Below are 12,142 nucleotides of genomic sequence, written 5' to 3'. Positions count from 1 at the left end.
TAATCCCATGGCATTTTGTCTTGTTGTTTAATTCACAAACGTGCTGGAGTTTCAATCGACAGATCTTTCTTGGCAAGCTCTTTCAATCTCTTGGAGTATTGAAGTTACTTTGGAAGCTGTTCCAGGCTCTTTCCACTTTCTGTGGTTACCCCACAGAAGTACTGAGAGTCCCCTGCTAGCTCCCTTTCTTTTCCCTTTTCCTCTTCTGCTCCACCAATTTTTAAAATACTGTTCAAATTCCTCCAGCTGTCAGTGGGTTTTTAACTTTATAATCCAATAGGTTTCTTGACCTATATATTCATTAGAGTTAAATGTTTCAACTGTAGGCAGTCTCTGTGTCCCATTCACAAAAAAATTCCCTTTGCAGAGCTCATCCGCAGAAATCGGAAGGTGACTTCCTTGTTTCGCCAAATAAACTTTTTAGCCTCTAATTTTTTATTTTAAATGTTTTATTTCACATTTACCTCTAATTGGAAGATCTGCTGCTTCTGGTGACAAATCATAGCTTCGGCAGCAGGCTGTGTTGGAGTTGAGAGCGAACTCAAGCCCCTTCCCTCCCACGCACACAGCAGCAGCTGGGAGATGTTCAGGGGGCGAGTTTTTCCACTCTGCTGGAGCCCTCGGGTCCCCACTCTTCTGTGGGGGGGGTTGGGGTGCGCTGAGCTCTAGCGCCACCCTCCACGCCTTTCTGTCCACTCCATGTTGTGGACGACACTTAGCACATTGCCATTGCCCTCCGCAGTACACCGGAAGTCCGCTACCAAGAAAGTATTCATACTGACTACAGTGGTACCTCTGGTCACGTACTTAATTTGTGCCAGAGGTCCGTTCTTAACCTGAAACTGTTCTTAACCTGAGGTACCACTTTAGCTAATGGGGCCTCCTGCTGCTGCTGCTGCTGCTGCCGCGCCACCGCCGTGCGATTTCTGTTCTCATCCTGTAGCAAAGTTCTTAACCCGAGGTACTATTTCTGGATTAGCAGAGTCTGTAACCTGAAGCATATGTAACCTGAAGCGTATGTAACCCGAGGTAACACTGTACTTCTCTCATGAGCTGCAGCCTTTGCATTTTGTTGTATGTGCCACTGAAAACCTCATAATGGAAATCCAAGCTGATATTTAATATATTGAGCCAGCATTCAGTGTACTGCTTGCACTTTTCAGGAGCCTAGTGTTCCCTTGCCCCATTACAGTAGCTTAGAGGATATATCTTCACACGGATGGGCACTTAACTAGCTGCTGCTATAGAAAAGTCACCTGCCTCTCAGAATCTTGAAGAAATGGTTTTGTTTTGCCATGCAGGCAGCTGGAGAGAAACAGGATAGAAAGGTCAAGGCATTCTTAAACAACTTTGACTCATGATTAGAGCATAACTTGTAAAGCAAACGGCTTCCTCCACTGCAGCAGACAGGACTTTGTTGGGAGCTTTGCATACCAACGTTAACACTTTTTATAGCAAGTTAACCTCCGATTCCTTTTAGGTTAGGATTTTAAGCAAGAAGATTGATTTTAGCGATATTCAATCCAGATGTGGTTCCAAGGATAACATCACACATTCAGCAGGGGGAGGAAATGTAAGTAAAGATGGCGCCTGGCAAGGTACCCTGGGCCACTTTGGTGACCCTCCTCTGCACAGCCTAGTCCTTTGTGTCTTCCTACCAAGCACTCTTTCCCTTCTTGCTAATGTTTCACAGACACCTTGGTCTAGTGATGTGTTCAGCATTGTGTGTTGAGTGGTGGGTATCTCCATCCTTCCTCACAGACCACAGCAAATTTCCCAGTCTCAGTCAAAGCACTCTGCTCCACAAGACACTGACTCAGCCAACTGAAATCCACAACTATTCAAGGCCTTATAAAAAAATAAATCCCAGTCCTTACAGGGCTGAAAACGTGAGAAAATATTAAGGATACAAACATAAGAGTTGCGCTTGCTTGGCAATCTGGAGGTAAGGCTAGCAATATGTCCTTAACACATGGTAGTGTTTCCTGACCAGGTGACTTAGCAAGAATAGGGGAATATAGCTGTTGTAGACCCACCATTGTGTGACTTCATTTCACACTGAAGGCCTTGTAGAATCAGAGCCAACTCGTGAGCCATATAATTTCTGGATATGCTTGACCCATTTGCACCATCTCATTTCATGGTGGGTCCAAAAGGGTGAATGAACCATAAGTCTATCACATATCTAAGGCAATATCTGTAGTAGCACCCCCAAATGCCAGGAACATTGTAAGGAAACATGCCAGTTTATGCTTCAGACACATCTGTAGTTTTTGTCTTAGAGGATAACATAACCTTTTTAAAAAAGGTTAGCGAGACCAAATCGGGCCTTAGAAAGGTGGAAGTGTCCTTATGTAGCTACAGGAGCACTGAAAAATATTCCAATCAGAAATCCAGTTAAGCCACAGAAGGCAATCCTGGAACTCTGTGCAAAAAGGAAATAGAAATATGTCATACAGTTATCAGCACACAGCACTGAAACAAACTTTCTTTCACATGAGAAAACTTAGGAAAGAACTTCACTCACCTTCCTGATTTAAGGTCTTCACTTTACTAATGAAAAACCTTTGACATGGTTCTGCTAGGTTCAAATGGGAAGCTTGCTGTATTAACCTGGGTGTTTCCCTCCTTTGTGGCATGACTGTATACTACTAATCATCTATTTTCTTACAGTATCTTTCAAAGTCAAGGCACATTCATTTCCAGGTTTTATTTTCTCATTCCCAAGATATATTTTTGTATATTTTTAACAGGTGCAGATCGTAACCAAGAAGATAGACTTAAGTCATGTGACTTCAAAATGTGGCTCACTAAAGAATATCCGTCACAGGCCAGGTAAGATGGAAATTCTCGGGGGGGGGGGGGAGAGAATTTTGCAAAACATGGATTTTCCAGGGTACCTGATGTCCATAATAAGTACTCAGGCACTGTAGGAAAAGTACATTTCCTGGGGTCCTTGTCATCTGGGGTGTTGTCATTGCCACATTTGAGAGTGAAGGAAGCCTCCAGAAAAACACCTCCACTGCCACTGCCAGATAAATGTGAAACGAAGAAGATGGCTGTCCCTCCCTATAGCACCTCTGCTGTGGGTTTGCATATTTCCCATGGTATTTTCTTTTGCTAATCTCATGTACCACTTACTAGGTTATAGAGGCCATCCATTTAATATGCATATTATTGTGTTAATATGGTTTCGGAGCTACTCCCATTCCTGATCCTGGGTAAGCAGTGGAAAGGAAAATGGAGCAGGGAGATTAAGGGAAGGCAAAAAACTCGTGCCACTTTCTTCCCTAGTCACAGTTCATGCACCCTCAGGTCTTCTTCCCCAAACCCAGAAGGATTCTTCTGCTGAAGTGTTTTATATAGGCACTCTCTTAACACTCTCCGTCCATTATGCAATGATTAACCTTGGTTTCTGTTGTGGTCTGCTTCCATGTAAAGTTTTGGTTTCTTTTCCAAACCCCTGACACTAAAAGTTCAGAGAGGAGCATTAGCTTATTCCAGTTTTGACATTAGGCATTTGCATACATGACTATTTCTCTCTAATTGAAAGCCATTTACAAATGATTTCTCATTCTGAAGTACACAGTGCCAGCTGCCCACACAATGAATGGCCTGATCTGCACATCATGGAAAGCCAAACTATGCTTACCAGGACTGCACAAATGAGCTGGCTCCTGGAGGGGAGATTGTACCCGCTGTGCTTCTCTCCAAGCCTTTCCACTGAGCACAGCATAGCAGCCACAGCAAAGTTTGGCCCAGCGTGTCATCCTAACCCCATGATCATTGTTAAGGAGGAAAGTATATGTGTTGAAAAGTGCTTCAGTCACAGTTGGAGAGTCTTGCTGTATTTTCCGACTTAATTTTCCTCCCATAACATCTAGGTGGAGGGCGAGTGAAAATTGAGAGTGTGAAACTGGATTTTAAAGAAAAGGCCCATGCCAAGGTTGGCTCACTTGACAACGCTCACCATGTACCTGGAGGAGGCAATATCAAGGTAAGGCGCTGCCACTTCTACTTACTGAAACATTCATTCTGTGCATCATCCAGTTGCTTGTGAATACCCTGGATATCCAGACTAAGTGGTTCCACTGAAATCAGCAGGACAAGTTAGTTGTGATCCAAACCTTTATCACCAGCCTGTTTATTCTTTATTACATAGGCACTGCACAATTTGTCTTTTGAGCCCAGGAATTTCTCAAACTGGGAAGGTTAGCTCTAACGGCAGCAAGCAGGCCCAGGGGCTGAGGTGGGGCTTCTCTTAGGGAAGGCAGAAATACCTGTGAGGACTGGGGATTCATCCGGTGTTGTGGTCAGCCATGTCATATATACACTAGAGTATGATAGCCTGAGGTGGGACAGCAAGTATCAGCTCCACCACTCACTTCACATCCTCAACCATATCATAGCTGAGTAGAGTTGCAGGAGTAGAGGTGTACAATCCCCATGAATCTTGAATCCATGGAATAAAACTGTTGAGGGTCCCCCCCCCCCAAAAAAAACTTTTGTGTGTGGAAAAAGCAGGCATTCATGGGAAATTTGAATATATGCCATTCTACTTACTTTATCAAAGGTCAAATTGCTTTGCTGCTTTAATATGAAATGTATTGTCAGAGCTGCCTCAGGTCCCAGCTCACAAAGGACCAACGCCAGTTCTTCTTTATATACAGAAGTCTTTATTGAAGTTCATTTTCAGTTTGACAGCTGCGGCGCGCAGCCCTACGTCTGAAACCCTAGACCGTTGAAGCTCCGTCTGAGTCTCCTCCCCCCATACACCAGTTTAAGACCCTAGCCTTGCTCCACCTCTTCCTCCGCTCTTTCCTCCTCTGGGTCCTCCTGTCCACTGGGGTTTCGCCCTTCCTGGATTCTTCTGACGCTGATTCCCCCGATTCTTCTCCCTCCCCCCGGCAGGCTTTAGGACCTGGTTCCCAATCCGGGCTTTCTGCTGTCCCGTGCGCCTGTACATTTGAACTTGGCGCGCGCGCGCAGCCTCCAACCTTCCTTCTGACCGTTACGCTACTCTTGTCACTGCTTCCCCCTTCGGGGATGCTAGCTGGGCTTGACCTCTCCTCCGTTCCCCCACTCTCCGATGGAGGCGTGGTCAGTCTCGACTCATCTCCTCTCCCTGCTGGAGGAGATGCTGGCTCTGACACCTGGGACCCTTCCCCCCCACTACGCTCTGGTGGGGAAGCTGGCCCTGATCTCCAGCTGCCACTTTGGGACTCGCCGCTGGCCCCCCTTGCCCTGACCCTGGGCGCCTCCTTCTGGGAATCTTCTGATTCGCTGGAGAGGCTCATGGAATCTCCCGGGTCACTGCCATACTCTCCTATGCTCCCCTCAGATCCTTCCCCTTCGCTCTCCATCTCCTCTCTCTCCTGTGCCTCCGTCCCTGAGCCCCTGACATGTATTATATAAAACTTAGTGCATACAATTATACTGGGGTATATTCATAAATGTATATATATGACTTGGGGTTCAACCCAACCAAACAATTCTGTAATTTTATGTTGTGAACAACCCTGTGATCTTCAGATGAAGAGAGGTATACAAATTTAATAAATAATAATTATAACAACAACAATGATTATGGATATATCCAGTATTATAGATGAAGCTGCAAACTGTTGTACCTTAACATACCTAGTTATGTCTTGGATTTTGCCAGCTGGGAAATAAAGAGAGGTGAGAAACAGAAAGCTGTAATTCCTATAGTTAATGTTTGGCAACAAGGATTTTTGGGGGGTGGGGATTAAAGGAATTGTGTGTGCACAGCCCTCAGTTCTTTCCAAAGAAAACATTTTATCCTTATTTATTTTGTATCTTTACAAACTTCTTTCTCTTTAAGTAGAGGAGTAAAGTTGCCTAGGAAAAAAGGTAAAAGCAAAGTGTACTCAGAATGGCATTAAATATGAAGGGAGTTAACATTATTTTAATAAGATCAGTGAAATTTCTTACAGGGGTTTGCCCATCTACAAATTCCCAATGAAGTCCAGCTGAAGAGGAGCTGCTCAGGCAAACGTCTATGAAATTAGAGTCATGGAATTGTAGAGTTGGAAGGGACCCTGAGGGTCATTTAATCCAACCCCCTGCAGTGCAGGAATCTCAGCTAAAGCATCCAGGACAGATAGCCTTCCTAACACCTCTCCTGGGAGTCTGTTCCACTGTTGAGAAGGTCTTATGATGTTTAGTCAGAATCTCCTTTCTTATAACTTGAATTCATTGATTTGGGTCCTACCCTCCAGAGCAGGAGAAAACAGGCTTGCTCCATCTTCCATGTAACAGCCCTTTAGATATTTGAAGGTGGCTACCATATCTTCTCTCAGCATCCTCTTATCCAAGCTAAACATATTCAACTCCCTCAACCATTCCTCCTAAGGCTTGATTTCCAGACACTTTATCATTTGCACATGTTCCAGATTGTCAATATCCTCCTTAAATTGTGGTGCCCAGAACTTGACACAGTACTCCAGGTGTGGTCCAACCAGGGCAGAATAGAGCAGTACTATGAGTTCACTTGATCTGGACACTAGACTTCTGTTGGTGCAACCTAGAATAGGATAAGTACCGGTATTTTTTTGCTGCTGCATCACTCTGCTGACTCACGTTGTACTTGTGGTCTTCTAAGACTCCTAGATCCTTTTCACATGGCAAGCCACATGTCCTCCATGGAAGTTAATATTATTTTGATAAAATTAATGCAATATATTATGGGGGAAATTGACTTGGGGAAAAATTGAAGTGAATTTGAGGGGCTCTGCTGAAGTAAAAAATCCATAGCCCTTTCATGGTAAATTAAAATAATATTTATTAAATTGACACTCTTTCTTTGGGGAGCTTCACATGTCTGCAGTTGCTGCGTTTTCTTTAGTGAGCCTGCTTTCTTTGTACAGATTGACAGCCAGAAGCTAAATTTCCGAGAGCATGCTAAGGCCCGGGTAGACCATGGAGCTGAGATCATCACGCAGTCACCAGGCAGATCCAGCGTGGCTTCCCCACGGAGGCTCAGCAACGTCTCATCCTCTGGAAGCATCAACCTGCTTGAATCTCCTCAGCTTGCTACTCTCGCTGAAGATGTCACTGCAGCCCTAGCTAAACAGGGCTTATGAATTTGCTTCCTTTAGCAGTGTTTGAAGTAATAATATTTAGGCATGAGCTCTTGCCAGGAATGGGCTCTGAGCAGGTGTTAACATTCATTCTTTACCATGTCTAAAATTAAGTCACATCCCAAGACTGTAGTAACCATAAAATAAAAACTGGGGGAAAGTTATATATAGATGCAGAAATTGGCCTGATTTCCATTTACAGCAGGAAGACACTGGCTTTTATGTGGGTACAATTGCAGTATATTACATTGGACAATAATTGTCGCTCTGCCCTGTCTTGCATGGAGTACTGTACTATGATACAATGCATTTTTACCTTTCATGTGCCTGAAGGCCATCCATCTACCACTTTTTGAGGAGCCTTGTTAAATACCTTGAGTTGCTCATTTTACCATTTTGTTGATGGATGGAATTAAGGAACATCTCCCATTGTAATTTACTAACAGGTTAAATTAAACTGGAGAGTCTGAATACCAGGCAGAAGGGCAAATAAAGATGTCAAAGCTTCAAAAGGGGGTGTGCAGGGTTGGGTTATTTTATATAAATGGGTAGAAGAAAGAGTCAATTAAGTTATTAACGTTGTTGAACTTGGATAATTATGTCGGTGTATAGCTGATTCCAATAAATTATTTAACTAATAATTAAAGAAAGTAGGGGGGGGGAATCATATGAACTGTATTGGGGAAGTGGCATTTTTCTTTTCTAAAAGCAGCTACTGAAAATAAGCAATGGAATTGTGTCTGATTAGAATGTTGGTTAAGCAGCTAGGTTTGTGTCTACACTACTGGTTTCACATCCTTTCCACCTGTTTGATACAGTATTATTATAGATATATATTTCTCTGTGGCCATTTGTGATACGCCCTCTCATACTTGAATATTCTACTTCTTTATTCACAGTATCTGTGTCTCTTGCACCCTTTGGTGTTGCAATTTTAGGTATGTAAAAGTAGATGTTAGCAGGGTTTTTATTTCCCTATTCAGACTTTTAAAAAATACAAAAAGGCAAAGATATTTTAGCATGAAATTGCTTTCTGTGACATCTCAAAACTGTGACCCTGTTTTAGTGCCAGATGCAAGTCTCTTCTGTGATACGAGAAAAAATACTCTCCCTTCTTTCTCCTGTACTTCCTCATTCTTTTTTATTATTATTTAATTCACCATGACTCTATGGGGTCCAAGTATCTTTTTTTAATCTTCCAAAAAGATGGATTTGGATTCTAAATTAATAAAATAAAACAATGGTTCATTTTTTGGCATTTTTAAAAAATCCTGCAGTAAGAGTGGAATATAAAGTTATTTATTTATTTATTTATTTTCTTTTGCTAAAGTTGAAATTCCAAGAAACAATGGGGGAGTTTAAACAGAAGTCATTTCCATTCCTTTAATGGCATCTTTGCATAGATGTGCTCAGATGCCTCCGGAGAATGATGCTCTGGAGAGATGCATACATAATGCATGTTGATTACTGGTAACATAATTAAATAAGCTTCTTATACAGCATCACCAAGGTGATGGAACTGATAAATAAAACTGCAGAATGCATATGTTGAACATAAAAAGTATATGACAAGTGTGTGTAATAAGAAATAAGACAAGAACACCTAGACATTAAAACAAGTGGAGTCTAGGGGATTTCCACCACTGCCACATGGACACTAAGAGAATATTGGTGGTATGGTAATATGACACATAAGTGGACAAATGTCTACTCATGTTGTGTATGTTAGCTTTGACTAGATGATAATAATTACTTATTTCAACCTGCAGATCAATTGCTCATTTCCTTATAAATTCACCTGCATAACATTTGCATGCTCTCAAGCTGAACGCTCTCAAGTACATGAACGGTTCATTAGGATGATTTTACATGTTGGAAGCTTTTTGAAAAGGGCTACCTCTTAAACACCTTAATTTACAAAATATGTATCCAGTACTGATTTTAAAATGGTTTTTAAAGATAGAAAACATCAACGGTATGATCAACCATGAGTCTTGGTAGCACCGTAAAGACTAAAACAATTACCATGGCAAATGTTTCAGGGACTAGAACCAAATTATCAGATGCACAGATCAGACTTCCAATATATTCCAGTACTGTTCCCTTAGTTATGGAGTTCCATAAAATTAAATTAAATCATGAATATTTAAAAAAGCTTTCTAAATGACATCAGCTTATTTCTAATAGGTAAAACTTCAGCAGTGTATTGTAGAGCTTGTTCAAATTCCATGGAATGAATGAAAGCCTAAGTAATACCCTTATACATTACATCCTAAAAGCAATCTCATGTTGTAAGATGCCTCATTCAGTTTATGATGCAGTCATATAATTAATAAAAAAACCTAGCTTAGACACCAGTGCATCAGGAGGACTCTTATGGCTGTGATGTTGCTTAGAATAATTGTGCAAAATACAAGCACTAAGAACAAAAGAAGAGCTCTGCTGGATCAGACTAGGGGTCCATACCGCCACCGCTTCAGGAAAAAAATAATAAAGGCAAAAGAACAGTATTTTTAATGAAATGTTGTCACTCTGACGCTATGCCATTGGTTCTTGCAGATTAGCCTCTTAGTGTTTTTACATCTTTTTCCAGTCTTAGAGAGAGTGCCCAAGGTACTTCTGAACCTCACGTGGACTGATGCTGATTGCCAGCCAGTCAGAACAGTGTTTAATCTGTGACTATTTTGTATTCTGCTTTTTTGGGATATAAACACATTCTAGATGGTGAAGTTATCTATTGAGTATATATGTCCAACGCTGCCGAGTCATTAATTTCATGCTGCAAATTTATCTTTCTCATCTTAAAGAGAAGTCCTTGTAATCGATAATCATCCTTCCATAGAAAGTTGCAGAATTTTGCTGAAGTCGTACAAGTTGAAGAGCCAGCAGGGGATCATGTTATTATTAAAAGAAATGCACACACTATGTTACAGGACTCTAGATTTTCGCTGGGGTGGTAGCGGGAGGGGGGGCAGCCAAATCTTAACTTCCCATGCCTAAGCTTCATTTAAAAGCTAACAGCACAACAATTCAGGGGGAAGTTATCTTGTGCAACAGCCACACAAGGGCACTGCTGTTCTTCAAGTCAGCAAGATAATATTTTGCTGGATTATGCCCTATTGCAATTATCAGAAAACACGTCTTTGTCGGTTTTATGGAGCTGGCACTGTAACACTGACTAACAAGCTCTTGTAAGTTCAAGTATAATGAAGAAATGTGCACTTAGCAATTTGTGGAGAAGATGAATAAAAACATGTAGGGCTGCCATAGATGGTTCAATCAAGAACACATCTGTCCCTTGGGATCCCTCTGTTTCTCTCTGCTTACATGGCATTTGCTTCTGTGTAATTCTAGGCATGATGAGACAAAAAAAAAGACAGACAGGCAGACATTTTTTTGTCCAGCAACAGTAGTCCAAGCTGCTAATTATAAGGGTAGTCCTTTTGCCTACTGGGATATTATCTATAGAACATATATGGCATTAGACATCTAACCGTATGCTCTCCTATACAGCTGCAACCTTTCTCTTCATAATGGCTGTTTGCAGATATCTATGTCTGCCTAGTGTATGTCCCGAAGGATCCAAAAATGTGGACCACCAAGTCACAATAAGCATGCAAGGGGCTTTTCTGTAGTCCTGAATTCCAGACTCCCTTCCAGAAGATATAATGCAAATCAACATAAAAGAGAAAGCTGGAAGCCAAAGCTTCAACCTAAGCCAGGGCTGCAGTCTCAAGCTGCTAGGCTGACCTAAGCCCACCAGCGGCTTGGTAGACTCTCTGGTTTCGCTGCCTCCTTAGAAGCGTAAAAACAGGGTAGTAGTTGTTGAGCCCCCAAAAGGACACCCACCCACAGCTGACCGGGTGTGATCAGCTTGGTTGTGCAGGCCTATCCAGAAACTGCTCTAGAGCTTTCTCTCTCACGGACAGCTGCTCCTAGCAAATTCCATTACAAATGAAGCAGATAGTGAGTTTGCAGATTTGGTAAGGCCAGGCCTAACAGTCATTTCAACTTTAGCAAAGAGAAACATAAAATTGCCTTCTGTGTGCTGGGATTCCCCCTCCCCCTTTCCCTTTTTCCAAAAAGAAGAAGGAGGAAACAACAGAAGGCCATTACAAAGCCTGTGTAGCCATTTCTTTTCCTGGCAATTCTAGAGCCTGTTATCATAAAAGAGGCATTTCTTGAATGGCTGGTGGTAGGTAGTTCATGTTTTTCAATCCAATTTGCAATTGTATTTGTTGCTGTATAGTGATTGTTTTGCAAAATAAAATGGCTTGTCATCTAATTGCTTGCACCCCGTCTTCTTTCTTTGCATTTCTCCCCTCCCTCCCCCAGCGGGGTTCTTAATATATCAGCATCCTCACCTGATTTGTCTTTGCAAATTTTCTCCTTTTAATAATGACTCTCGTTAGTGGTGCAGGTGGGCAGTTGGGCACTCTACTCCTAATGGCCTAAAGGGCCAATTCAGGACCCTTGCCTGCACTTTTTTTACTTCAGCACAGCGTTTCCTCAGAAGTAAGCCCCTTGCCTGCAGTGCGGTTGGCTCCCAGGTAGGTGGGCTTAGGATTGCAACCTGCATGTTCCTGGTCAAAATGGAGGCCTGCTTCTTCCTGAACTAGGAAAGCTGCTGCCTGGCTGTACCAATTCCAGCCGAAACTTGATATTTGCAAGACGGAAAAGAAGGAAACAGGTAACGGTGGAGGGGGGAGGGGGACGACCTTCTAGTTTTCTGTGTGTTGAAGCGAGTATTCCAGTGTTTCCCAAACGTTTTTGGGCAACGGCACACCTGTTTACCGGAAAAAAATCTCGCGGCACACCACCATTAAAGCCCCGCCCCCGTGACGTCATTCGGGGAGCCGGCGGCCCGGGCCTGAGCTGGAAGGAGAGGCGGTGCTTTTCGGCACAAGGCAATCGGCCTGGAATTGTTTCCCGCGCGCTGCGAAAGGGAACAGCTGCGGTCGCGCGAACCCTCCGGCGCTGGGAGGGGAAAGGGCGGAGTCGCAGAGCACCAGCTGGCCGAGCGGTTGCGCGCAGCGTTG

The 12,142-nt window shown here is 42.8% G+C and overlaps 1 protein-coding gene across 23 annotated transcripts in view; it reads left to right on the top strand.

Annotated features, from left to right (window-relative positions):
- Window positions 1–11,388, top strand: part of MAP2 (microtubule associated protein 2) — a 241,669-nt gene extending 230,281 nt beyond the window's left edge. For 18 of the 23 annotated variants that reach the window (XM_083471736.1, XM_083471722.1, XM_083471734.1 and 15 more), the window contains 4 exons: window positions 1,481–1,573; window positions 2,754–2,835; window positions 3,885–3,997; window positions 6,891–11,388. In XM_083471736.1, the coding sequence (XP_083327862.1) occupies window positions 1,481–1,573; window positions 2,754–2,835; window positions 3,885–3,997; window positions 6,891–7,106 (504 nt within the window). In that variant the 3' untranslated portion in view covers window positions 7,107–11,388. The remainder of the gene's footprint in view (window positions 1–1,480; window positions 1,574–2,753; window positions 2,836–3,884; window positions 3,998–6,890) is intronic. The other 5 variants (XM_083471731.1, XM_083471730.1, XM_083471727.1 and 2 more) reach the window with 1 other exon arrangement.
- Window positions 11,389–12,142: the final 754 nt, after the last annotated feature.

Source organism: Podarcis liolepis (genome assembly GCF_965112155.1).
Source record: "Podarcis liolepis genome assembly, chromosome: 1".
NCBI classification, from domain to species: domain Eukaryota; kingdom Metazoa; phylum Chordata; class Lepidosauria; order Squamata; family Lacertidae; genus Podarcis; species Podarcis liolepis.
Note: the sequence above shows the minus strand (reverse complement) of the source record. Positions and strands in the feature narration are given on the sequence as shown.